Below are 27,614 nucleotides of genomic sequence, written 5' to 3' on the forward strand. Positions count from 1 at the left end.
AGTAGATGCATTGGTGTATCTAATGGGGCCTCAAGCCGAGGATATCTTCAAAACGTTCAAGCTTGAGCCTGGCGACCAGAAGTTTGAGGTTGTACTGCAAGAGCACAAGACCTACTTTGTTCCTCGACGGAACATCATTTATGAAAGAATGAAGTTTAACACCCGAACGCAACAAGACGGCGAATGCGTCGAGGATTTTGTTACTGCACTGCGCGCGCTTGCTTCCACGTGCGACTACGGGGAGCTACGAGTGGATTTAATTCGAGATCGTCTCGTGGTGGGTCTCCAGGACCGTAAGATCTCGAGAGCTGTGCAACTCGATCCGGATCTAAAACTGCAGAAAGCATTGTTGGTGGCACGACAGCACGAGACCGTCAACCAAGAGCAGGCAAAGATTCAGCGCCTGCGAGAACAGGAAGTTCACCGAATACAGTCCCAGAGGAGTACGCGACAAGTTGGGAAGAACGCGCCTCCGCCTGAAAGTGGAAACAACGTTCACAGGCACAGTCGAGCGTCCTGTCCTGCAAAAGATGCAGTCTGCAGAAAGTGCGACAGTAGGGGACACTTCGAGGCAGTTTGCCGATCTGGCGAGGGCGAAACGGATATTCCGGCGGAGCTCTTCACTCGCATCTTTCCCGCGATAAAACTTCAACCAGCAAAGCGCCGGCTTCAGGGACCTGATGGTAAATCCCTTGCCATGTCTGGTATGGCTGCCGTGAATATGACGTTTGCGGGAACGAACAGCCGCGAGGATGTGTACGTACTTCAAGGCCTCCAAGCCCCTCTTCTTGGGAAACCAGCGATAGAAAGGCTCTGCGTACTACCACAAATCAACGTAGTGAAGAAACTGGACCCCGAATTTGATTTTCCACAAGTGTTCCAGGGACTGGGGACCTTCAAAGAAGAGTATGACCTCAAGTTGAATCCCGAAGCAAAGCCTTTCGCGCTGTCGTCCCCACGTAGATTCCACTGCCTTTGTTATAAAAAAAAACAACACAAGAGCTCGAGCGGATGCAAGCACTAGGCGTCATTTCTCCTGTCACCGAGCCTACTACATGGTGCGTACCTATGGTCGTCGTTCTTAAACCCTCGGGTGCTGTTCGAATCTGTGTTTTCACGGAGCTCAACAGATACGTTCAACGAGAATGGCATCCCATCCCGGTCGTCGAGTGCACCATCGGAATGCTACGGGAGCCAGCACGTTTTCGAAACTCGACGCGAAGTCGGTTTACTGGCAGATACCGCTGATTGAAGGGAGCAAAGAATACACAACTTTTATCACGCCGTTCGGACGATTTTATTTCAACCGACTTCCGTTCGGAATTTCATCGGCCCCCAAACATTTTCAAAGACGAATGGGACAGGTTCTTTCAGGACAGGAGGGAGTCGTCTGCCACATGGAGGTTGTGCTTATTTGGGGTGCCACGCAGGCGCAGCATGACGAGCGGCTTCGGACAGTGATGGACCGCCTCCGTGCAGCGGGCATTACCTTGAACAAAGATAAGTTCGAATTCAGTGTCACGCAGATTTCACTTTTGACACATAAAATCGGGAACAACGCAGTGCGTCCCGATAAGCAAAAACTTGACGCGGTGACAGAGATGGCACACCCGACGTCCAAGACAGAGTTACGGCGCGTGATGGGCATGGCAAATTATCTGGCCCGCTTTGTGCCCCGCATGGCGGAAGTCCTTCAGCCTCTTTCGTCCATGATGAGCTCAAGACAGGATCTTGTGTGGGGTCCCGCGCAGGAAGCCGCCTTCAAGAAGTGGAAGACTCTTTTTTCATCGGACCCTGTTCTGGGAATCTATGATTCAAACATGGAAACAGTGGTCACAGCAGACGCCTCATCATACGGTCTTAGAGCTGTCCTGCGCCAAAGGCAAAAAGATTGTCAATTCAAAGTGATTTTTTATGCTTCCAGAACTCTTACAACCACCTAGCGGCGATACGCCTAAATTGAAAATGAAGGACTTGCCCTCGTGTGGGCTAGTGAAAAGCTCCGTAATTGTCTCGTAGGAAAGCGCTTTAGCCTCGAGACAGATCACAAACCACTCGTAACTTTGTTTGGGTCAAAAGGAATTGACGAACAAACACCGAGGCTACAAAGAATGCGCATGCGTCTGATGCGCTACACGTATGACATTTTGCATGTTCCAGGCCGGGACTTGACGGTGGCGGACGCGCTTTCTCGGTCACCTCTTCCACAAACGGAATACCTGCAACTGGAGGAGGAGATCCAGGGCTATCTGCGATTGGTGACTTCGTCAGTCCCGGTAACAGCGCCGAGTTTACAGTTTATCGCCCAGGAGCAAAAGCAAGACCCGGTATGTCAACCTGTGTACAAAAGGCTGGACAAGCGGTCGAGACGTTGGGTTTGACCTGAAGCCTTACTGGAATGTGAAGCAAAGCATTGCCCTTGTTGAAAACCTGCTCATGTGCGGCTCTCGGATAGTGATCCCATCGACACTACGGCAGCCCGTCCTTAAAATAATTCACGAGGGACACTTCGGCATTGACAAGTGCCGGGCACGTTCCAAGAGCTCAGTTTGGTGGCCAAGTATCGAAGCGGACATTGAACGACTTGTAAGAACTGCCACAGCTGCGTCAAGCAGAGTACCAGCCGAAAGATGCCTCTGCAACAGACTAAGTTTCCAGATAGGCCATGGCAGCGCATTGCGATGGATCCATTCTTTCTTGGGGGAAAATGGTGGCTGATCATCACGGATTATTTTTTACGATACCCGGAGCTCGTACCGCTTAATAACCTGACTTCATAAGCAGTAATAAACCACTGCAAATGCATTTTCGCCAGACATGGGATTCCGGAAGTAGTTGTTTCTGATAATGGGCCACAATTCTCAAGAGCCTTCGGCGCTGAATTTTCAAAGTTTGCATCAGAGTACAACTTTGAGCACGTGACGTCTAGCCCTCATTATCATCCGAGCAACGGAATGGCAGAGCCCGTCGTCAAAATTATCAAGGGCTCCTTAAAGAAAACTGCTGACGCTTATAAAACTCTTCTGGCCTACAGGACAAGCCCACTGAAAAACCGATACAGCCCCGCCGAGCTGCTCATGTGGAGACAACAGCGCACGGCCCTGCCCACGTCCAGCGAAAGCCTTCAACCTCGGACACCAGACTTCCAAGAACTGGCAGCTTTCGAGAGGTCGCAGCGTCAGCGCCAGAAGAGACTACGACCGACGCCACGGAGTGCGCGATCTCCCGAAGTGTCCGAAGGAACAGACGTATGTATCGTAGACCTCCAAACAGAAGGAGTCGTTCGAGGAAGCACCGACGAGCCCAGATCGTACTGGGTCGACTCCGGGGAAACTTCTCTACGCAGAAATCGCACTGATCTCGTCCCGCTGCCTCCGACCCGTTTAGGAGACAGCCGAGGAACAACGCAACTGACAGCGGAATCACCAGAAATAGGCAATGATGAAAGAAGTAGCGTGCAATAGTGTAACTGATGACTTTAGAATTGCTGCTTGCTGAGCCAGTTCGTTCATGGTGACAGTTGAAAAAAACCAGCGAAAAATTGAGACGCAAACACGACAGAAAGAAGAGACACCACAACGCTGCACTAGCAACTGACATATATTTGAAACGCGGATCACCAGCGAACTTCAAACTGCCAACGCATGCGCAATGCTAGTCCAGCGTTGTAGTGTCTCTTCTTTCTGTTGTGCTTGCGTCTCCATTTTTCGCTGGTTTTCTCACGGGCCACCTGATGACTTGATGGCCTCTCGTACTGTCGCATGCCACCTAAGGTGATCGTTAAAATTTCAGGCGAAGACGACGATGTCGTCCAAGTAAACAAGACTGCTCTGCCACGTCAATCCTTTTAAACTCTGTCCATCACGCACTGGAACGTTGCAGGCACCGAACACAGTGCAAATGGCATAACCTTGAACTCTGACCGGCCGTCTGGCACGATGAAGGCGATCTTGTCACGATCGCTTTCGAGGCGTACTTGAGCTCCATTGACGAGAAGTGTTTAGCGTTGCAGAGCCCATCTAATGCGTTGTCTATCCCTGAAAGGGGGTATACGTCCTTCGTGATCTTGTTCAGTCGATGATAACCGACGCAGAAACGTAGGGTTCCGCCATTTTTATTCACCCAGACTAGATGAAATGCCCACGGGCTTTTCGAGGGCTCGATGATGTCGTCGTGCAACATCTTGTCGACTTGTTGTCTGTCTAATAGCTTGACGTTCTTGCGTAGAAACTCGACAAGGGTGTTAGCGGAGTTGCTGAGCGCACTCTTCGATTATTATGCTTGCTTCGCAAGTGGTGTTTTCCGAATGCCCGATGACGTCGAAAAGCAGTCTTTGTAGCGTCGGAGAAGACTTCTGAGGTGTTGCTGTTTATTCATGGGGAGACTTGGATTTATGTCTAAGTCTGGTTCGAGAACTGGCTGAATTTCGCCAGCATCACTTTCTCTTTCCCTCCATGCAGTCCGCGATCCCTCTTGCGACATAAATTTCACGGCCCAGCAGTAGACGTTGGTCACCCTCGATACGCCTTCTATGCCTGCGGGTGTTTCGCTGCCGTCGGAAACGATAATGCTGGAGCGAGGCGGAATGCTGACTCGGTCCTCCTGTGTACACTGAAGGCACCCTGACTGGAAGGCCTCTCCGTCTATATTGCTTGGTCTGTGGACAGCGTTATCGACTTCGAACTCAGGTCGATGATGATGCAGTGTTGGTTCAGGAAGTCCATGCCAAGAACTACGTCTCGCGACCACTGCTGGATGACCGACAACGAGAGTTGCAAGTTAGGTACGGTCATGAACTGTAATTGTATCCGCGTTATGAGGTGTCCTCCAATGCTCCGAATTTGAGGGCCTTCCCATGCAGTCTTAACTTTCTTCAAGTGGGCGGCGATAGGTCCCCTCATGACGGAGTAATCGGCTCCTGTGTATACTAAGGCGGTAACTTCGTGGCCGTCGAGAACACGTCGAGGTCGGTGGTTCTTTGCTTTGCGTTGCAGTTACGCCTTGGCGTCGAATCACGCAGCGTCGCGTTGACGTGTGGCTGGTACATCAAGTCGTCAGGTCTTTGGCGGGTGCATTCTTTGCTTCCAGGCTTCGTGGGGATAGCTGGTTGGGAAAAGAAAAAGTTGTGCCGATCAAAGTACTTCATTATTGCAGATGAAATTACGTGTTCGAGCATTTTACAGAGTGTGCTTGTTGTTCCTGAACTATGCAGAAAAATGCATTGGTGTTCCAGTTACTATTGTGCTTTGATGCATAAAAACGACGTTTTTTAAAGAAAGTAAGTGGAAAGACTATTTTTACCGCAAGTCTAAGTGCGTACATCTTGTAAACGGTGTCATGCACACAATTATTTTCAAATGAATGTGCCTTGCAGTCTCACGCTCTAGAATTTGTCAGGTGCAATATGTGCGACAAAGTAACTTATTAAGACAATAATTAGAGAACTTTTAGTAAGTAGCCGATTACACATTACAATTTTTTGTCCTCTTCGAACAGAGCAGCTCACGGACTAGAATTGTGCCACCTGCCGCAGGCAACAAAAACAAAAAATTGGAAGTGTTCGCTGAAACACTTTTGCTCCATTTAACACCGGGTAAGTTTTAACGATTCTTTTACACTGAGGGCGTTAGCATTCTCAGGTTACTTCACGGACTTTCCAGGGACTATCCGTCCGTCCGTCCGTCCGTCCGTCCGTCCGTCCGTCCGTCCGTCCGTCCGTCCGTCCGTCGGTCGGTCGGTCGGTCGGTCGGTCGGTCGGTCGGTCGGTCGGTCGGTCGGTCGGTCGGTCGGTCGGTCGGTCGGCCAACCGGCCGGCGCGGCGCGACGCGGCGCTAGGTTATGTCTTTAACCCGGCTCTATATGGCAGCGCGGCGAAGGCTTTGGGTTGGAGAAATTAGAAGCTCGGAAGTTGGGAAATCGAAAACCAACAGGTTCACCGGCACATCTGCAAAACTTATTTCCATCTTTGAATTGGTAAAACAGAAAAGCATTAAATGTTCAGCAAAGAGCGTCTGGACGAGCCGCGTTTCCGTGGCCCAGAGCAGTTCTCTTCGCATCATAACACTTCCGTCGCTACCCTCCCTGGATCCTGGCGGTAGCCATCCGCACACAGGTCACAACCCACCTGAGCGACAGCCAATCAAGAAACACAAACAACACTGATGCAGACGGAATATCCGACCGGCGGTCACACCAAGCTCCAGCGGGCGCAACGGCGGAGAGGGGGTCTGGCCGGGGGAAGAGGAGATCTGTTGCTCCCAATTGATCTTGTCGCTGCTTCTCAGGGCAGGCACCAGTTCGGGGCGGCTTCCTTCCGGAAAACGTCCATGAGCCCTTCGCATCGTATTGGCCTCCCCTGGAATGGCGAGTCTGTTCCCTATGTGGCGCTTCTTCTCTGAAGAGGAGAGCTCGTTATGACAAAATTAGCCACGCCCAGCATCACCTTGGAGCAGCCCGCCTACAATCTTCCTAGTGTGGCTCTCGTGTGCTACTCTTGCGCCTGACAAACGGCATGTTACGGCAGTCGTAACACTAAGTTTGTACCTGATCGCTCCCCCGCCAACACGGACCACTGTGTAGTCCATGGTCGAATGGTTAGAGCATCGGACTGGCATCGGTAAAGCAAGAGGGCTTGAAACCAACCGTCAGACCAACTTGACTCGCTGAGCATAAGGCAATCTGTATAGTGTCGTCCGCTTTTAGGTGAAGCGCGCGAGTGCGCGGAAGCGTAGAGCACAGCTATGCCAAGCCAGGCTGTCTGGGCGGGTGCACGGTTACAGTGGCCTAGAAGGGGCAGTGCAGCGGGCGTCTCTCTCCAGGTGACCCTTGCTGCGTCGGCAGCAGCGGCGGCGCTGCGGTTGAACTATGTTCCAAGCTAGCAGGCGAAACTACTGTAGCGAATGCCTCGCGTTTCACGGAGGCGTTCGTGTGATCTTACCGCACGCAAGTGCTTTTCTTCAAAATTACCGTTTGTAAGAGTTTATTTCACATTATTGGGTTACAGCGAAGAAATGAAATGCAAAGTGCATACGGTAGATGCAAAGCCCCCGCCGTAACGAACTTGGTGTCTCTGTATTCACCACTGAAATGTGGCTGCGGTAATAAACACGTTAAAAATGAAATTTAAGCTCAGCAGTAGCGCGGCGGTTTTAATTGTTTTCATGCAGTTGGTACTTACACTGCAGGCTTCCTAAAGATTGGTACAACTTTTCACAAGGATATTTGAAAACTCAAAACTTGTGCAAATTATTAACAACCAGAAGAACTGGATGGTATGACAAAAGAAAAGCTAATTACTCGCCTTGGATGGTAAATTAATGCAATAATATAAGTGCAGATTGAATCCATCCATGGAATAAACAAATATGAATCCTGCAATACGCCCACACAAGCATTTTATTCTCAAGAGCTTAACGCCATCATATGAATCAGCTGCAGGAATGAACCAACACAAACACTGAAGCAGAAGGCAAAGAGGGAAACTTCAAACAAATGGCAGAACAACTGCTTTAGTTTGAGAGGCCATGCAAAGGAGGGGTGTTTGCAAGGTTACGTTGCAAGAAAGAAACACAAGGACGCAGTTTGTGCGCATGCATGTACGTTAACAATCTGTATATGTAAACCCTCCACTTAGGTCAACCTGCTGAGCTTCAGGTGCTTGGTGGAGTTACGCTTCTTCAGGAGATTTGATTTGCTGACGCCTTTCACAAAAAAATGAAGCCTCATGGGGATATAAAAGCCTACAATTCGCGATGTTAGGCTATTTACATGGTCTTCGCATTCAACCTGTAGTGGAGCAGCTTTATGAATCATCTGCAGAACATCCATAATGCTTTCACAGTGCAGTTTCCGTGCGCTAAATGAGTTCTTAAAGACGTCTTCTAATTGTGTGATGAACCTGAACCGTTCGAGTGAGGGGTACACTAAGGCACCACGGTCGTTGTGCTTTATATATTCCGCTGCAGCTAAGCGGCACCCTTCCTGGGCCGGGAGCAAAAGACGGCCTGTGCAAGACGGGCACTTGTTTGGCAATACACACTTCTTTGCCACATAACCAGCAATGTGGCATATAAGCATCGAGTCACCCCTCCTCACGGTGTAGGGATGGTCCACAGATTCTCCTGAAGCAGATGCAGGTGCCCGCTTACCTGTGTAAGCTTTTACAATGTCCACCAGTCTCTGTTTTGCAGTTTTTTCTTGGTCTTCAACGCTGAAGAGAGAACTGATAGTATCTCCCTCGACATTGCCACCTGTAACACTGCGGGCGAGATTGTAAAATGATAAGCAGTTAACTGTGAGCAGAAACTACTGTGGCCTTGGGTGCGCATTGTACAGCCTGACGACATCCTTACTATGCGGAAAAAATTCTCAATCTTGTCTTGGCTGAGCCGGGATGTCAGAACATAGCTAAATACAACCACTTTATTCAGGTAGCCGAGCAGCTCAAGTGTAGTAGTAAGAGCCTCCCTTAGCCCTTCTGCAGTGGACACACTGAGGAACTACTGCTTGTCGACATGAGCCTCCCATAGATTTAGGAAATCAAGCATTTCTTTTATGACTTCCACGTTAGTAGAGGCTGGCCGCAGAGCTTCTGCGGCATATCTGCTAGTCATAACAGCTATCAAAGATTTCATTCGCACAAAAAATTCTCTGTAGCCTGAATATTGCCACACTGTATCTCAAGCTGACTGCGGTACAATAAAAAGATACCTGCAGTGGACCTTGTACGAATAGCTGAAAGGCATAACTCGCTCTCGTTTTCTCAAAATTATTGGGAGCTAAGTGAATGGTGGTTATACTTGGCATCGCTTTCAAGGTTGCCGAATTGCTGTCCAGTTTGAAGGCTTCTTTCACCAGATCCAATGAAACTAACCCCTCAGGAGTGTTCAGCGAGGTGGTCAGAAGTCGGTTGCGAACGTTTTTCACGAGATAAGGAAAATCAGAAAGGAACTAAAGAAAGCGACTGCGGTCAACAGGGTGCACAGTTTTGCAGACCACTTCCTTCGATGCAGCATGTATGTTGGATTTTCGCCACATCACTCTGTTCCAAGAAGCTCCATCATAGGTTGAGTAGTCCACGAATAGGCCATCTCTGCCAAAACTGTAGCCTCCCGCACGATTTTGGCTAACAGGTCACCTCTGACAATCTCATGACTACCGAATGTTCCAAGCACCTGTGTCCAGCTGCACACAAGTGGCACAAATAAGACGACAAGCCCGTGATTGCAAAGCAGTGATTCTTGGCCCTTAGGCGTGTACTGCGCCAAATCTACAAAGCCTTCAATCTTGCCTTGTGTTCACAGTCAACTGCTCAGAAAGCTTCATTTCGTCAATGACGATACCTTCATGCCGGTGAATATTATATAATTGGGCTGCCTTGGTTTTCAACGCGCTCAGCATCTTTTCATTGAAGCCATAGCCAGTTCTGCAGCGAGCAGTGTACTTGCGTATTGCGGTTTCGCTCGGAAGTGCAAGGATGTTTTGCTTCCTTAAGTACTGATACAACTTTGGGCCTCTTGAGCAAAATGCACGCCAGCATTCATTCATTGTATCGCATTCCACATAAACTCTTCCTTTTTGTTGCTTCAAAGCACTGTTTGACGGCAAGCTACTGTTTTGGACATAGTGATTCTATCTTTGCTGCTAATGCTTCTTCAGTACTAGCAGAAGATTCCTTTTTCAGTCTCTGAATGTGTTCTTCAAGGCTTCCCCGCCTCAACAAGAGTCTCTTGGTTCTGCGCTTGCATACCTTCAGCTTCCGCTCGGCACTTGCACATGTGTTAGCCGTTGTTTTCCAACGCTTCTTCAGTCGCGACTGCCGCGTGAAAAGGGCCTTTCTTAAAGGGACACTAAAGGGAAACAATAAATCAGTTTAGACTAATAAAGCATTGTTTGAGAAACCTGCAGGCAGTCATTTCAAGAAAATAGTTTGAATATTAGATGAGAAAATGAAGATCCAAGTATCAGTATTTGAATTTCGCGCCGAAACGCCAGCGCCGGTACGTCAGCGTGACGTCAGGGATTCCAAAGTTTGTTTTCGCATTTGGGCCACGTTGGCTGAATAAAGGTTCCCGAAACTTGGCATGTTTATTATTTGGTTCCTTTAGAACAGAATGAAGTCAATCTGTACCACTATATATAATTAGTAGGCCCTAGAAGATGCCATCAAAATCCAAGACGTCACAGCCCCCAGGTGCGGGAACTCAAGTAGGCGTCGCCACCCGCATTTCGTTCTTGCGCTTTTTCTGGCTTACCAAACGTCTTATCGTTGTAAGAGTGGTGTTTTTGGTGTTGTAGAACGGTGATTTACTGATGGAGAAGAAATCACTTTTCACTTTAGTGTCCCTTTAAATACTTGCAGCTGATGCAAGGCGTTCCCTCTTTCTTCGCGCTTCCAAGGCAGTTGATGCTGAAAACAGACCTACACTTGAACGGCATTTTGCCTTGTAAGTTTGTAGTCAGGTTGTTCAACGAGGAATCAGGATGAGCAACTGCTCCTTTACACAAGTGCAGTGCGCACGCTTCGCCCAGAACGGTTTCCAGATCCCGCATTGTAACTACTGCCGCCTCTCCTACGAGCTTCCCGAGCACAAACGTTCTCGGGTTGAAAACACCAGAGCTGTTTACAGTGAAAAACACTGCCTTTTCTACGCTGACATCCCCTTTGTCGGCGTTCAGGGAGCAAGACGTAAAACCCGCACCCTGAGCGTTACGTAGCTCATGAAACGTCCAGTACTTATCAGGCACTCTCGCTTCTTTCAAGGAGGCAACTGTTACAACGGCGCCTTCGCTTGTCGCGGGCTCGTCCAAGACATCAAGCTCGTCTGTAGTAGACAGTCTTGGCTTTTTCCTGGGCACGTCATCCTTTGCAGATTTCCTGTTCCTTCATTTCTTTTAGTAGGCAAACGCTTGCTTAAGTATGAGGCACCGTTCGGTAGAATAGTTGGAACGGCGTTTGGGGTGAGCATCGGGATCCCACGCGGAATTCGCACCTCCGTGCCGTTAATTTAATGAACATAGTCTCGCATGATGAGACGCTTCTCAAAATGCATCTCACAAACAGCACAATCAGGTGTGAGTCTCCTATCGTCTCTGCGAAGGTTGCGCTTCCCACACGCTCCTTCTCTCCGGGTCGGCGGGTGCTTTGAATAACGAGAGTTTGGCCGTTTGCTTGATCCGGGAGTATCCTATGTTGCACCCCGGTGGGCGAAACAATGGTACAGGCATTGCTTCTGAGCCATTCGGTCGTTGTAGTAGCCAACATCCACAAAAAAAAAACAACGAGAAACGCCGCCTAACAAGAGCAGCGGACGTCCACTCCCACGTGCAGAACGGCGATCACATTCAAGATTGGTCGACTGCAGCGCCACCAGCGGTGTCAGGCTCTCAATGCGCCGCCGCCTCCGCCCGCTGCATTGCCCTTCTAGTAGGGTGGCTAGAATGGGGAGGTGTGACGACCGGCCACAGGGGCTGGCCCCAAGACGCCTAGATGTTGTGTGACGGCGCTGTGGCAGCGGCGCCCACAGCGTTTGGTTGTTTGGATTTTGTGGGGAATGGACGTGCTTTTCGGGGCTCTGTGGCGGCGACGAAATCATAAGTTTTTGTGAATGCTTTGAGCTTGCTTTTGTTTTTCATTTGCTGTTTTGCCTTTATATAGTAATTGAGTGGTTTTCTTTTTCTTTCCTTTTTTCATCTCTCGGATTTTGGGTGCGCGGGTGTGCTTCGTGTGTATTTGTTTTGCAGGATGGTTAGAGCGTCCTTTCCTGCCACTTGCTCCAACACGTGAAGCCGGGTGGGACATTGAGTGTTTGTAGTCTATAAATGGTAGCTTGGAAGTAGAGAAACGAGAAAAGACGGAGACGTACAAAAGCACAGTTCGCAACAGGGGATCAGATAATTTGGGCGTGGTAGTTCATAGTGTTTCTTTTTAATTGTTTGACCCAGGTAGGACATTAGGCAGTATAATAAAACGAGCTTGGTGGCGCAACCCACCGCCCCGTTCCAATGGGGACGTTCATAAGATCCATCCATCCATCCCATCCACAATGTGATGTCGATACTAGGCTGTAGAAAAGGGAGGCTTTCCAGCATGAGCTTCTCAAACAGGTGCTAGAGCTCAAAAATGAGCTGAACAGGGAGCGTGATGCACGGAAGGTAGTTGAAAAGAGACTTGAAGCAGCCGAGAAAAAGTTCAACAGGGCCGCCATTGTGACCGAGAATGTGCGTGACATGGAACCCAGACCCCCGACGCGACAGGCCAGGGAGGGTCAGAGAAATACGTGAAACGCATGCAGGGTGATGAAGGGTTAGCTGGAAAGAGCGGCACCTACCCTGAGGCCGCCACGCGGAAAAAGCAGGAGCCAAGGGGACAATGCTCCTTGTCGAGTCCGAATCACGCGGAAAATGACAAAGGGAAGCAGGGAGAGGGAGGAGAGAGTGAAAGGGTGATTATCGCTGGCGACTCAAACCTGGCTGGGTGCTCAAAAGCAATAGTGGAGAGGGTGAAAGGCGACAAAAGAGTGGTGGTAGGGACATTTCCAGGGCGGACACTGGGTTCTGTCATGGAGCGAGCAAATGAAAAGCTTCCAGAAAATGCCCACGTGCGCAACCTTGTTATAGTAGCAAGTGGGCTAAATGACTTCCTGAACAGGAAAGGGCCAGGACTAGCCCAGCGCTTGGTGAAGGGGTGGGCGACTTGCGCGAGCTATTCCCTCAGGTGAAGATCGTGGTGTGCACGGTGCCGGAGGTGCCTGTGCGTGACGGTCACGTACAAAGAGCCGTAGTGGCTGCTAATGAGGCAATATGGAAAATGAGCCGAGAGAAAGGCTTCGAGGTTGTCGAAGTAAACAGGGAAATAAGAAGTTGTGGCGGTTTTAAACGAGACGGGATCCACTTCAATAATAGGCTAGCACGAGAAGTGGGCTGGCGACTTGGTGGTCGCGCTGTTGCTTTTTAGGGGGCCCGCGGGCGCTCAGGAGGTCAGAGTAGATAGTAATGAAGAAGGTCCCCTAGGGGAACATCAGAAGAGCATCGCCGTCGATAGCAGAAAAATGAGGAAAGCAAGAAAAAGAGCTCGCCATGCAATAGGATGCATAAACATGCAGGGCGGCAGAAGAAAGGAAAAGTGGGCAGAGATTGAGGAGCAGTTACATAGAGAACAAATAGGGGTGTATATGGTTACAGAAACGCACCTTAGAGACTCAGTAGAGCCGCCAGTTATTGAGAATTATGTTTGGGAAGGGCGCAAGAGAACTAAGTCGGAAAGAAAGGGAGGGGGAGTCGGTACGCTCATCCATCAGGGAACCAAATTGAAAAGAGTAAATTCATGTGAAGAGCATCTTTGGTTATCAGGTACAATGAATGGGAAAGAAACTTGGCTGGGCGTTACGTATTTGTGGACCGGGAAAACTTGCACTGAGAAGAATAAAGAGTTAGTGGAATGCATAAGCGCGGATATTAAAGGTTTCGGGAATGGTGCTGAAATTGTCTTATTAGGTGACATGAATGCCCACATACAGCATTTAAATGGCTATACCGACAATAATGGGAAGTCAATGCTAGACCTTTGTGAGCAACATAACCTCGTGATGCAGAATACAGGGCCTAAGTGTGAAGGACAGATCACATGGGAAGTGGGAAACCGGACATCGACCATTGATTACTGTGTGATAACAGAAGGAATTCATGATAAGTTGAGAGAAATGGTCATCGATGAGGAAGGGTTTAGCAGCATAGGGAGTTACCATAAACGCATCATTTTGAAAATGGATATGTAGTTGGGAAAGAGAGCAAGAGCAAAATGGCCAGTCCATATTTGAACGCTGAACGAATAGCAAATATAGTCACTAGAGTTGAGGAAGAGCTTGGCAAATGGCCAAGTAAAGAGTGGGAACATGGTGAGCTTCTAAGTATATTAACGACAGATATATGGAAAAAGAAACAACATGTCCGTTGGAAAGGAAAAAAAACCGAAAAGCTGGTGGAACAAGGACATCATAGAAGCGATCGCCGAACGACAGAAGGCATCTCGAGAGCACAGGCAGGCAAAGAAGGCGCAGTTGCCACAGGATGAAGTAACCAGTAAATGGGAAATATACCGGGAGAAAAAGTCTCTAGTTAAAATACTGGTGCAAGCAAAATTAAAAGGTGAAAGTGAACTTTGGTAGTCAGAAATACGTGAGAAAAAGAAGGCCGCACTTAGAATATTTTGGAATCACATAAAATTATTAGGCAGGAAGTCAACAACAATACAACATATCCTATACGAAGATGAAAACAGACTGGAAGGAAAAGCGGCAATAAATTACATCCAAAAAGTAACAGCCGAATCTTTCCAAGGCGATGACGAGGTTGTACTTGATGAAAATAAGAGCATGAAAGAGACCCAAGTGGAAAAGGAGCTGGTGCTGACATATCCTAGACGAAGATGAAAACAGACTGGAAGAAAAAGCGGCAATAAATTACATCCAAAAGTAACAGCCGAATCTTTCCAAGGCGATGACGAGGTTGTACTTGATGAAAATAAGAGCATGAAAGAGACCCAAGTGGAAAAGGAGCTGGTGCTGACAAATTTAAACTGAAAGAAAGCGGGAGCGAAAATTCGTAAGCGCACAGCCACAGGGCTAGACGAGGTTCCCGTGATGCTGATTAGTTTACTAGGACCAAAAAGTAAGGAAGCTCTGGTGAAAGCAATGCAAAAAACTTCTAAAGATTGACGAATAGCAGACAGTTGGCGACAAAGTAGAATGAACTGAATTTATAAAGGTAAGGAGGAGAAATGCAGAATTCACTCATATAGACCGTTGACCATTACATCGGTAATATACAGGCTAGCAATGCAGGCAATGAAATGAAAGCTTCATGAATGGGCAGAGAATAATGACATCTTGGTGGAGCTTCAGAATGGCTTCAGAATAGGTAGGCGTTTGGAAGATAACTTGTTTGTTCTTACTCAGTGTATTGAAATATCAAAAGCAGAGAGCAGACCGTTGTATGTCGCCTTTTTAGACATCACAGGAGCCTACGACAACGTAGACTGCAACATTTTGTGGGATATTCTGGAAGGGGAAGGCTTAGGTAACGATTGTCTACAGCTTTTGAGAGAGATTTACATAGAAAATACCGTTTGCGTTGAATGGGAAGGGATGAAGAGCGAGGAGAAAGTTCATATCAACAAGGGACTGAGGCAGGGGTGCCCTTTATCCCCGCTGCTGTTTATGATGTACATGGTGAGGATGGAGAGGGCGCTAGAAGGAAGTAATATCGGGTTTAATCGCTCATACAAACAGGCGTGCACAGTAATAGAGCAGCAACTCCCTGGTTTATTTTATGCGGACGACATTGTGTTGCTAGCTAACAAGCAAAGTGATTTGCAACGTCTGGCTAATATCTGTGGACAGTAAGGCAACAATATAGGTTTGAAATTTAGTGTTAGAAAATCATGTGTTATGGTATTCAATGAAAACAGTGAACAGACAGTGGAGTTACAGGGCCAAGAAATACCTCGGGTAACAGAATATAAATACCTTGATATATGGATAAACGAAGGCAATGGATATATAGAAACACAGGAAAGAACCATAACAGTAAAGGGAAGAGAAATGCAGCCATATTTAAACACAGAGCTCTATGGGGATACAATAGGTACGAGGTCCTCCGAGGTATGTGGAAAGGTGTAATGGTTCCAGGACTTACTTTTGGAAATGCGGTTGTTTGCTTTAAATCAGGTGTACAATCAGGAATCGACGGGAACCAAAGGTCAGTGGGTCTCCTCGCATTGGGCGCTCACGGGAAGACTGCAAATGAAGCTGTGCCGGGTGATATGTGCTGGAGTAGTTTAAAGTGAGGGTAGGTCACAGTAAAATTGAGTATGAAGAACGACTGAGGAATACGGAAGAAAGTAAATGGGCTGGGGAGTGTTCAGGTATCTGCACAGGAAAAACGTAATTCACAGTGGAGGAAAAGAACTAGGAAGCTTACTAGCAAGTATGCGGCCTGTAGGGTGGGCAACACAGCAACAAAAGAGGTCAAGCGGAAAGTCAGAGAGGCTGAATTAATCACGTGGGTGGCGGCAATGGAAAAGAAACCTGCCATGAGTAACTACTTAAAAGGAAAAAACGAAATCAGGAAAAAAACCATTTATGATAACTCAAAAGGAAGCTCATTACTTTTCGAAGCGAGATCTGGATGCCTTAGAACACCCATTTGTAAAGCGAGATATAAGAAGGAAGAAGAAGCATGTTCTTGCTGCGGTAAAGCTAGGGAAACGACGGAGCATGCTTTATTAGAACGTGAAGACGTCTACCCAGCGGTCAATTTAGGCACCACTGGCCTCCTTGAAGCCCTTGGGTTCGGCGGGAGCAGTGGTAAGGCAAACATGTCCGCAATAGACATTAGTAAGAGGCGATTGGAAGATTGGTGGAAGAAAAGTAAGGAAACGACAAAAGACGGAGACGTACAAAAGCACAGTTCGCAATAGTGGATCAGAAAATTTCGGCGTGCTTGTTCATAGCGTTTTTTTTTTCATTGTTTAACCTAGGTAGGATATTAGGCAGTATAGTAACAAGAGCTTCGTGGCGCAAACCACCGCCCCTTTCCAAAGGGGATGCTCATAACATCCATCCATCCGTAGTTTTTCGCGGCATCTGCATATACCTCCGGGCGGGCAAATGATTTGTCGCGCCCTAGTTTTTCCGCTTCAGTGATTTCGACGCTAACAAGTATTTTTTTCAGCCTTGTATATACCGAGGAAATTTAATGTTATGTTTCACTGCTCTCATTGCACGTAGAAACTTCGAGCAACGACCACGCTGCTGATACAGCGAGGAGGGCTTTTGCGTCCAACCTTTGCCGAGCTTGGCGCGCTTATGCTTATGCCTTATGTTCCAACGTGTTGGAACAGTTTTGAATGTGTCGCGCGCACAATAATCATATATTTGCGATTGTAATAGCACTTTAAAAGGAGGGAGTAATGCAGTGTATCATCAATGTGGTAAAAAAATTCTAAGAAGTACAAAACGCTGATGACTTCATACGAGTTTATTGCAAATAGCAATCATTGCAGAGTGTCACATTTTTTTCACAAAGCACGCGGATTAGCCCTCTTGACTGTGTTGTGAGGAGGACACTGGTTTAGCCCTTTGAGCGAAAAGCGAACACCTGATGCATTAAAACTTAGCCACCGATTCTGTTAGAGCAGTGGAATGCTGCGTGCAGCCAATCAGTGGCACATTGGCTGCTAGAAGCAAGAAATCCTTGACCACTTTTGCATGCAGTCGTGCAGTGCTTAATGCACGAGTGAGTCTGTCCTCGAGGGTCTGAATAAGGTTGTACAGACAGATTGATGGGCACAAAAGTAAAGCCAAGAATTAACAATTTTGAAACTAAGCTTTTTTCTGTTGGAATTTTTCTCGACCTGCGCAAAGCTCTCGATTCTGTGCAACATACAATACTGCTCCGCAAATTAAAGACCTACGGGATCCGTGGAGTGGCAAATTCACTTTTGGAAAGTTATCTAACTGCACGGATACAGTACACTCAGATTCATGATGTAAAATCCAGTTTTGGTATGATAAAATTCGGTGTCCCTCAGGGTTCAATTCTGGGACCACTTTTATTTATTCTCTATATTAATGACATTGTAAACATTCCATTAACTCCTAACATCATGATGTATGCCGCCGATACTAATGTCTTTTTTTCCGGCTCCTGTCTCCAAGTAATTGAACACCAATGTAATACCTGGCTTGAGATGTTAGCGATTTGACTCTATGTTAATCAACTTCAATTAAACGTAAACAAAACAAAGTTTATGCTCTTCCACCCAAAAAACAAACCACTAGATCATCACATCAAACTATTTTTTAATGACTTTAACATCGAGCAAGTTCATAGTTGCCGGTTCCTTGGTGTGTTTTTTCGTAGCGATTTGGGTTGGAGTGATCATATAAACTACATTAGACTAAAAATGGCCAGATCTATTTATGTTATTTATCATGTTAGACATCTCCTCCCACTACAAATTAAAAAACAGTTATATTTTGCCCTTGTTCAGTCTCACCAGGTGTATTGCAACCTAGTGTGGGGTACATGCAACAAAACTGATTCACACAAATTGCTTTCTCTCCAGAAAAGAGCTCTACGTTTATTAAGTTCAAGATCATCTGTTGAAGCAAATCTTTTCGAAACATTTCATGTTCGCAATTTCTTTCATTTATACAATTTTAGTTTGGCTCTTCACATTTTTTATAAAGTCAAGCATGACTTTAACTCTTTTTCTAATACTTATAATTCAAGAAACATTGCGTATGGTCTACGTTCCGTTGCCCTATCTACTGCAAGATCCAGAACAAATTATGGTAAACAAACAACCGATTATCAAATTATAACATTGTGTAATGCCTACCAGTCTCCAGGAATAGGAAGTGTTCGGTTCTTTAATATTGTTACGTAGGATGACGCAGACGAAAAGCTATGTACAAATATATTTACAAGGAAAATACGCTGCGCTAGGCCAAGAGGCAACAGCCCGCGCTAGCATCTAATCGTCGTCGTCGTCTTCACACTGCTGGCCTTTCGTGATCGCACATATTGTGCCGTAGCACTACCCCCGGCTGCAAAAGCGCCGTCCCGGAGCGACTAAAGATCGGACTCGGAAGCAGTGTAGTAGGCCTTGAGCCTACTGACGTGTACGACATCACTAGATGCCACAGGAGAGGACGAGGTTGAGCCCACAGGAGCAATTTCGTAAGTCACAGGCGTCACCTGGCGCAGCACGCGGTAGGGCCCTGTGTATCGCGAAAGAAGTTTCCCTGAAAGTCCGACGTGACGAGAGGGCGACCACAGGAGCACGAGCGCACCAGGTGAAAACTGTACGTAACGATGGCGGGCGTTGTACTGACACTGCTGAGTGGTCTGTGAGGCCGTAAGTCGAGCACGGGCAAGCTGGCGTGCATGGTCGGCGAGGGCGATGGCGTCGCGCGCATACTCGCTAGTTGAGACCGCAGCAGGAGGAAGTGCCGTGTCTAGGGGCAAGGTAGGTTCGCGACCGTACAGGAGATAAAAGGGAGAAAATCCGGCGGTGTCGTGCCGGGAAGAATTGTACGCAAATGTTACGTAAGGAAGGGCAATGTCCCAGTCGTGGTGGTCCTTGGAAACGTACTTGGCCAGCCTATCGGTAAGAGTACGGTTTAACCGCTCTGTCAGGCCATTGGTTTGAGGATGGTATGAAGTAGTCAGTTTGTGTTGAATGGAGCAGGAACGCACAATGTCAGCGATAACTTTCGAGAGGAAGTTTCGACCACGGTCAGTAAGCAGCTGTCGCGGGGCGCCATGAAGCAAGATAATGTCACGCAAGAGAAAGTCCGCGACGTCAGTGGCGCAGCTGGTAGGGAGAGCCCGAGTGATAGCGTATCGGGTGGCGTAACCAGTCGCGACGGCTACCCATTTGTTCCCAGAGGATGACGTGGGAAAGGGACCGAGCAGGTCTAATCCAACACGAAAGAACGGTTCCACAGGGACGGTGATCGGCTGGAGATGACCGGCAGGTAGCACCTGAGGTGTCTTCCGACGCTGGCAGGGATCACAGGCAGCAACATAGCGTCAAACGGAGCGAGCGAGACCAGGCCAATAGAAGCGGCGGCGGACGCGGTCGTACGTGCGGGTTACCCCAAGATGTCCTGCAGTGGGTGCGTCATGCATCTCAAAGAGCACAGCCTGTCGTAGATGTTTTGGCACGACAAGAAGAAGATCAGGGCCATCAGGGAGGAAGCTCCTTCGGTACAGAATGCCGCCCTGGAGGACATATCGGCGAACGGATGCGTCGGTAGGTGTAGAGCGCAGACGCTCGATGAGTACTCGCAGCGAGAGGTCTCGGTACTGCTCATCGGCGATGTTAGCGAAGGCAGACACAGAGAAAATGCCGTCGGCGGTACTACTGTCGGCGTCGTCAGGCTCGTCTACCGGGTAGCGAGACAGGCAGTCAGCGTCCATGTGTAGTCGGCCAGATTTGTAGGTGACAGAGAACGAATATTCTTGGAGGCGTAAGGCCCAGCGACCAAGTCTTCCTGAAGGGTCTTTCAATGAGCATAACCAACAAAGCGCGTGATGGTCTGTGACAACGGAAAAGGATCGGCCATATAAGTATGGGCGGAATTTCGCAACCGCCCAAACTAGGGCCAGACACTCACGCTCAGTGATGGAATAGTTGCGCTCCGCGAGTGAGAGGAGCCTGCTGGCGTAAGCGATAACACGGTCGTGGCCACGCTGGCGTTGGGCTAGTACTGCTCCAATTCCGTGACCGCTGGCATCAGTACGGACTTCCGTAGGCGCAGAAGGATCGAAATGGGCCAGAACGGGAGGCGTTGTGAGAATGTCGATTAGATGAGAGAATGCAGAGGCCTTGTTATCGCCCCACTGGAAAGGAGAGTCTTTCTTCAAAAGGTCGGTTAGTGGCCGTGCTATGGCGGCGAAATTCCTCACGAAACGGCGGAAGTACGAACAAAGGCCGATGAAGCTGCGCACATCCTTCACACACGTCGGAACAGGAAAGTGCGTAACAGCATGGATCTTGCCTGGGTCCGGTTGCACTCCGTTCGCGTCAACGAGATGTCCAAGGACGGTAATCTGGCGACGGCCGAATTGGCACTTCGATGCGTTGAGTTGCAGACCGGCTCGCCGAAAAACGTCCAGGACTGCTGAGAGGCGCTCGAGGTGCGTAGCGAACGTTGGGGAGAATACGATAACGTCGTCCAAGTAGCACAAACACGTGGACCACTTGAAACCATGAAGAAGGGAGTCCCTCATGCGTTCAAAAGTGGCAGGAGCGTTACATAGGCCGAACGGCATCACCTTGAATTGATAAAGACCGTCGGGTGTCACAAAGGCAGTCTTCTCGCGGTCGAGATCGTCCACGGCAATCTGCCAATAGCCGGAGCGAAGGTCAATAGAGGAGAAATAGCGAGCACCGTAGAGGCAGTCAAGGGCGTCATCAATCCGAGGTAGGGGGTACACGTCCTTTTTGGTAACCCTGTTAAGGTGCCGATAATCCACGCAAAAGCGCCATGAGCCATCCTTCTTTTTTACCAGCACAACCGGTGACGCCCAAGGACTACATGACGGTTCAATAATGTGCTTGGCAAGCATTTTGCGAACTTCTGCGTGAATAACTTGACGCTCAGCTGGTGACACTCGATACGGGCGGCGATGAATAGGAGGGGCATCGCCGGTATTAATGCGATTGATGACAGCTGTAGTTTGGGCTAAAGGACGATCGTTAAAGTCAAAAATATCGTGGTAGGAAAACAGAACGCGGTAGAGTTCACGAGCGTGCTCGGAGGGCAAGTCGGGCGCAATCATTTTCCGTAAGTCAGCGATGGAACAATTTGTCGACTGCGATGGTAGAGAAGTATCGGATGAAGTGTCGTCTACTGCAATGGATGCTACTGAGTGATCCTCGAACGAACAAAGCTGGGTCAAAGACATCCCACGTGGCAGCACTTGTGTCGTCAAGCCAAAGTTGACCACTGGCAGGCAGACGCAATTCGCCGTAATAGATAAAATTGTATGGGGTAATGTGATCCCGTGTGTAAGGAGGACGTCTCGCATAGGAGCCGCGATGTAGTGACCGTCGGGGACTGGTGGGGATGACACTAGGTCAACGTAGGTCAGTGCCGAAGGTGGCAAGCGAACGAAGTCGGCGGAACTGAGGCGACTGGGGTGTGGTTCAGTAGGATCCAGAACAGGCAGGTCAAGGTGGAGAGTACTGGCGGAACAATCGATGAGAGCAGAATGTGCGGAGAGGAAGTCTAAGCCGAGGATGATGTCGTGGGGACAGTGGGCGATGACTGTGAATAGCACGATTGTTGAGCGATCGGCGAAGGAGACGCGGGCGGTACACATACCAAGTACGGGGGCTGTTCCGCCATCGGCGACACGGACAACAGGCGTCGTGGCGGGCGTGATAATTTTCTTGAGCCGGTTACGAAGGTCAGCGCTCATTACGGACAAATGCGCCCCAGTGTCTATGAGAGCAGACACGGAAACACCGTCGAAGTGCACGTCAAGAAGGTTCAGATGAGTGGGCAAAGTCAGTAGAGGATTTGGCGGCGTAGGGAGCAATGCAGCGTCACCTCGAGGCGCTACATCGTCTAGTTTTCCGGCTGGGAGCGGCGCCCGAAGGGAGTCGGCGAATAGGAGCGACGGGGTTGGGGAGAGCGAGATTGTCGTCGTAGGGGCGAAGGCGAACGAGAATAGGGGCGGTTCGTTGCAGGAGAATCAGTGGCGGCATTATCGGAGCGTGCGGCATAGGGACGAGAAGGGCCACCTGAGGGGTGAGAGTAGGCAGTATAAGTAGACCGGATCGGGGAACTCCAGCGACTACGACAGTGCCGAGAAATGTGCCCGATTCAATGGCAGTGGAAACAAATAGGCTTGTCGTCAGCAGTGCGCCACTCAGATGGGTTGCGGAAACGTGGTGGGTAAGAAGATGCGGGACGGGGCGAAATCGAAGAAGTCGGGCTAGTATCAGGGCGATGGGCCGGGTGGGTATCAGTGCGATGGGCCGAGCAGATGGTGTGAAGACCCATGTTTTCAAACTCCTGGCGGACAACTGCCTGGATCAGTGAGACCGTGACTGCAGATGTGTTGGTGGGACTGGAGTCGAAGGCAGCCGGATAGGCGGCCTCGATCCCACGCCGGACGATCCTGGTAACATCGGCAGTGTTGTTGGGACGAGGAGCATCGGCACAGGAAGATGTCGCTGGGGTGTTGGGCAGACGGGCAAACTGCATGGTCAATACGTCGGCTTTTGGCGAGTTCCAGGCGGCGGCACTCTTTTATAACAGCATCCACCGTGGCTACGTTGTTGCAAACGAGCAAGTTGAAGGCGTCATCGGCAATGCCTTTGAGGATGTGGGAAACCTTGTCTGACTCAGGCATGTGGGTGTCAACTTTGCGGCACAGAGCCAAGACGTCCTGAATGTACGTGACATAGGGCTCTGTTGACGTCTGCACACGGCCGGAAAGCGCCTTCTGCGCGGCAAGTTTTTGACCGTAGGGGTTGCCGAACAAGTCTCGAAGCTGTGTCTTAAGTGAATCCCAACTGGTGAGCTCATCTTCGTGTGTGCGATACCAAACTCGAGGTGTGCCACCGAGGTAAAAGACTACGTTGGCGAGCATAATAGTAAGGTCCCACCGGTTATTGCGGCTGACGTGTTCATAGAGGCTGATCCAGTCATCGACGTCTTCCCCATCGTGGCCCGAGAATACGCCAGGATCACGGGTAGTGGGGAGAGTGATGTAGGTCGTCGAAGGGGCAGCAGGTGTCGGAGCCGGCGGAGTCGGGTTGTCGTTGCCGGGAGCCATGAAGGAAGGCTCGACGTACCGTCCACTGCGAAGCTCCGTGACGAGGTACAGGGAACGTCCACCTCCACCAGATATGTTACGTAGGATGACGCAGACGAAAAGCTATGTACAAATATATTTACAAGGAAAATACGCTGCGCTAGACCAAGAGGCAACAGCCCGCGCTAGCATCTAATCGTCGTCGTCGTCTTCACACTGCTGGCCTTTCGTGATCGCACATATTGTGCCGTAGCAATATATTCGCACGAAAGATTGAAACCCAAAATTAGCCGTGTAAGAGGAAGATTTATTCAGCAGATCCTGCCTTCACTTGAAAAGAGAAATACATTTGAGCGGCAACCACTGCGCCAATTTTGGAGTGTTGTATGGGGAAGTAAACTCTCTCGACTGTATAAAAAACATACGCATGAACACACCCGCCTGTACAGACCCCACACAAACCCTCACGAATACAAAAACACGCCGGCAAACACACACAGACACACAGACACACACACACACACACACACACACACACACACACACAAACGCGCGTGTAAGCACACAAAATTGCAGGAACGCACGCACATACGAGCACACACTCAAACTGAAACACAAATGCATGCACACAAGGACGCAAACAAACACGTACTACGCTAATGTATACAGGCATAAACACCAGTGTACACACACAGACATTCACGCATGGTGAAAAGCTGGACGAAACCCGGGGCACTACGCCTGTTCACAGGCTTTTACCTGTTAACAAGGCTCCCGAATGGGAGACGAAACGCTTTCTTTTGTTTTAAATTTTGCTTTGGTCAACGTAGTGCCCCGGGTTATGTCTACCTTGTCACGATAATCCATCCCGACCAGACGGTCTTCCACTGAACTTCACATTCACGCACTTCCGGGCGGACGCACGCTCGAACACGCGCACATTCGCACGCAAGCAGAAAAAAAAGCGCACGCACGTACACACATACAAGCACACACACGCGTAGGCGCGCAGGCACACGCATACACACCACAACATGCAAAAACACGCGTAACGCGTGCGCACTCCCATAGCACGAACCCTCACGTATTCTGCGTATTTGTACACGCAACACGCACAGCCGTGCCAGCTCACACAGTCACGTAATTACAGATGCACAGACGCTCGCGCACACGTAGATAAACACGAATGCGCCGATCAAGAAGCACGAAGCTAGAAACACGCCCGGAAGCGCGTGCACGCTGTCAAAGACAGCTGAAAACACACTGAAGAAAGGCGTCCGGCTGCCGGAGCAACTTCAGTACACTACGGCGGCGGCGGAGAGAACTAATTTGGCGCCGGCACTTCGGAAAGGAGGCGCTAGGGTGCCTCCACCATGGAAGAAGGAATAATATGGGAGCAAGCATTAAGTCAGGCGTGTGGCATATTAGAGAGTTTTAGCCCAGCGGGTTTACGGCCAGCGGAGCGGAGCGGGTGAGCGGAGACGCGACTGCGCATGCGCACCACGCTGAGGCGGCCAGCGGTTTTACGGAGCAGCGTTTACGCCCGCTGGAAAGCACTCCCCAGCGGAGGGTATTGGCCTCGAGCTCCACCACTGGAAATGCTGGCGCCACCGTCGGCGTGACGTGCTAGGAGGGATCATGTGGACATAGCGGCCGTGTCGGCTGCTTCGGGAGCGCCGAAGTGAGCTGAAAACGAGAGTTTAAATTCCCTCGTACGCTGCGGTCCTCATTTAGTGGCGAGATTTTCTCGCTTCGAGCATCTCCTTTATAACGCTTGAAAGCACTACAATAGGTAGTGGCTGACTTTGAAGGCGCGCAACGTGGTAGGCTATTGCTCGGTGCCGCAGTGCCGGACGTACGCAACGAAGCCCGGTGTCAACCTTATTCACACGTAGCTGCAGGACAAGCTGCTGCGTGAAGCTTGGCTCGCGAAACATAAAACCGGCAAACAGTCATCGGCTACAACTCGGGTATGCAGCAAGCACAGACGCGAGGAAGAATTCTGCTACGGCGCCGCGTCTGGAATGTTCGGAAAACGCGCACTGAGACGCTCGCCCGAGTCCGCTGCCCGACTAATGTCATGACGGTTTGGACTATGAACTTGTCGATGCTATAGATACTGGCAAGTTCACTGGAGTGGAAAGGCAGCGGTAAGCACATAAAATAAAAAGCATGGCATATGGTCACGTTTGTGTTATGAATTAATGCACTGGATTACAAAAAAGAAGCAGCGGGAAATCACATGCAAAGAACACCGATAAACATACAGTGCGACGCAACTCGAGAAATAATATTGAAACGTCCAAGAATTTATAAGTAAAGAAAAGATTGAATCGTCGCTACGGCACATCACAGGTCCCCGTAGGCGTCGAAGTCTCTACAATAAAATTATTTTTTAACAGCTCTGATAGCGTTCACGCAACAATGGTTGCTTATATACTGTCAAATGTTCATATTCTGCTGCCTAAAGCTCATGGCACGGTGCGAAAACGCGCACGCGGCGAAAGCGAAACAGTGCGGGACAAGCATGCAGACGCGCAGTCGGTTGAGGCTTCATTGAGGCTGCATTGAGGCTTCATTCTATTACGCTCCATTTAGTTATGCAAACACTATAAGAACATATTTCACATAGTTTGCGCTCAACGTTTACCTACCTTTCACGCAAGAAGCCAGTTCGGGCGACTCCATCGAGGCGGCCGCGCGCAGTGGCGTTCACTGTACGTATTCGGTAGAGATAGCGTCTGTAAACGATTCTGTGCTTTCAGTTTGCCCAAGATTATTATTTAGACAGTAAAAAACTTCTCTCGTTTCGAAAGTACTTACAGAAATGTCCGGGAGAGCTCGCGCGTGGTGTTTTCAGTGAGCGCTGATAGCAAAATCTATGAGGAGCGCGCCACGTGATCCCTCATACTACGACAGCGAGGCGCTTGCGATAGATGGCGACTCCGTAACTCCTCGCCGCCAATACGCGGCGTGCACGCCGATGGCCGCGCCACTGGTGGCGGCCTTGCGCAGGACACATGGGAGAGGAGCGAGCCGCGCGCCGTAGCACGCCGTAGTTTGTTGCGTCGCTGATAGTGCTTCTCCGCCTTATTTGTGTTTTCAGAGCAAAATAGGCAACACCCTTCGCATGTGTGGGATGGCCAAAGCTTCCGAAGAATGTCGAAGAAAAATTGTTGCAGGGTGGGGGGCTCAAATACCGGCGAAAACGTGCCGGCGATACGGTTCCAATTATTCCCCGCAAAGCCTCATCAGCAGGAGCAACGGTGGCAATGGATCGTCGCTTCGGCGCGAAATTTCTTGTTCTCATGCTTTCCTTTGTCGCTTCGGTGTTTTTTTCTTTTTTATTATTATTTTTTACTCGATTGTAGTTAGACGCGTAAGCGACGAAGTTCGTCTGCAGTGCAACATGCGGTTTAAAGGCATTTCGCTAAAGTTCGGAATGCCGTTTGCCGCTTATATTGTTTTCCGCTTCTTTACCGCGTTGGGCTAGCTAGGCAGCACAACTGCACGAGCGCATTGTATTGTATGTTAAAGCTACAGAAGTTTGCAAGAACTGAAATTGTTAGTTTTATGTGGCTCGGTAAATCCTCGCACCAGCTGTCACGCACTTCATGTTTTCACATCGATTTTATGCGTGGCTTCGCACATGTTTAACTGTTGCTAGTTGCTTCATGCATAACTCTTGATTCTTTTAAGCTGCGAGGTTTTCACCCTGCCTCGTTTGTAAAGGGTATAAATCACGCTGTGTCTTATCGGAATGACACCAAGCAAGTGCTTCTTTAACAGCTTTATTCATTTCGCCCGAGGGCATCTTAAATATTGTGGTTTTTTGGGAAATGTGTTTAGAAAATAGGTAGCTCAGGGCGAGAATTGCTAATAGTTGCTGCATATGGTATTTTTTTTACATTTTTCGCTGATCCATTTTTCGCTGAATAGTTCGCGTCACGTTTGGTAAGTCATCACACCTTGATGCTTTCTGAGCAGACTTAACACGCCGAGTGATTTGTTTGTTTCAGAACGTAGTCGCTTCTTGCAAGTGAATTTTGTACTCAACTGAATTATTTCTTATTATGCTTACGCCGCATAGGACTAAATCCGGCCTTGCCGCCAGCGCTGGATCTAATTTGACTGGCGCTGCTCTGCCTTTAAATATATCATGTGGCACCTCTCTCTAGTAACATTTAAAAAAACTACTGCAAAGTTAGTCAGACTATAGCTTTGTACGTTTCCAAGCAGCTCCCCTAGGGAATTTAAAATTGCAAAAACTGCAG

At 49.1% G+C, this 27,614-nt stretch overlaps 2 protein-coding genes across 2 annotated transcripts in view; both read left to right on the top strand.

Annotated features, from left to right (window-relative positions):
* Positions 1-27,614, top strand: part of LOC139055343 (uncharacterized) — a 205,107-nt gene that overhangs the window by 174,007 nt on the left and 3,486 nt on the right. The window lies entirely within an intron of this gene.
* LOC139056440 (uncharacterized) lies at positions 1,602-12,282 on the top strand. Its single transcript, XM_070534686.1, has 5 exons — positions 1,602-1,893; positions 2,161-2,327; positions 3,035-3,177; positions 11,743-11,746; positions 12,106-12,282. Exons 1-5 carry the CDS (start codon positions 1,602-1,604, stop codon positions 12,280-12,282), a joined length of 783 nt encoding a protein of 260 aa, XP_070390787.1.

The sequence above is a fragment of the Dermacentor albipictus genome, chromosome 2 (assembly GCF_038994185.2).
Source record: "Dermacentor albipictus isolate Rhodes 1998 colony chromosome 2, USDA_Dalb.pri_finalv2, whole genome shotgun sequence".
Classification (NCBI taxonomy): Eukaryota; Metazoa; Arthropoda; class Arachnida; order Ixodida; family Ixodidae; genus Dermacentor; species Dermacentor albipictus.

Coding starts and splice junctions, on each gene's coding strand:
- LOC139056440 (XM_070534686.1), top strand. CDS start 1,602: ATGGCACACCCGACGTCCAAGACAGAGTTACGGCGCGTGATGGGCATG. Junction 1,894..2,160: donor GCGCCAAAGGCAAAAAGATT/GTCAATTCAAAG, acceptor TGCATGTTCCAG/GCCGGGACTTGACGGTGGCG. Junction 2,328..3,034: donor AGGAGCAAAAGCAAGACCCG/GTATGTCAACCT, acceptor TCTGGCCTACAG/GACAAGCCCACTGAAAAACC.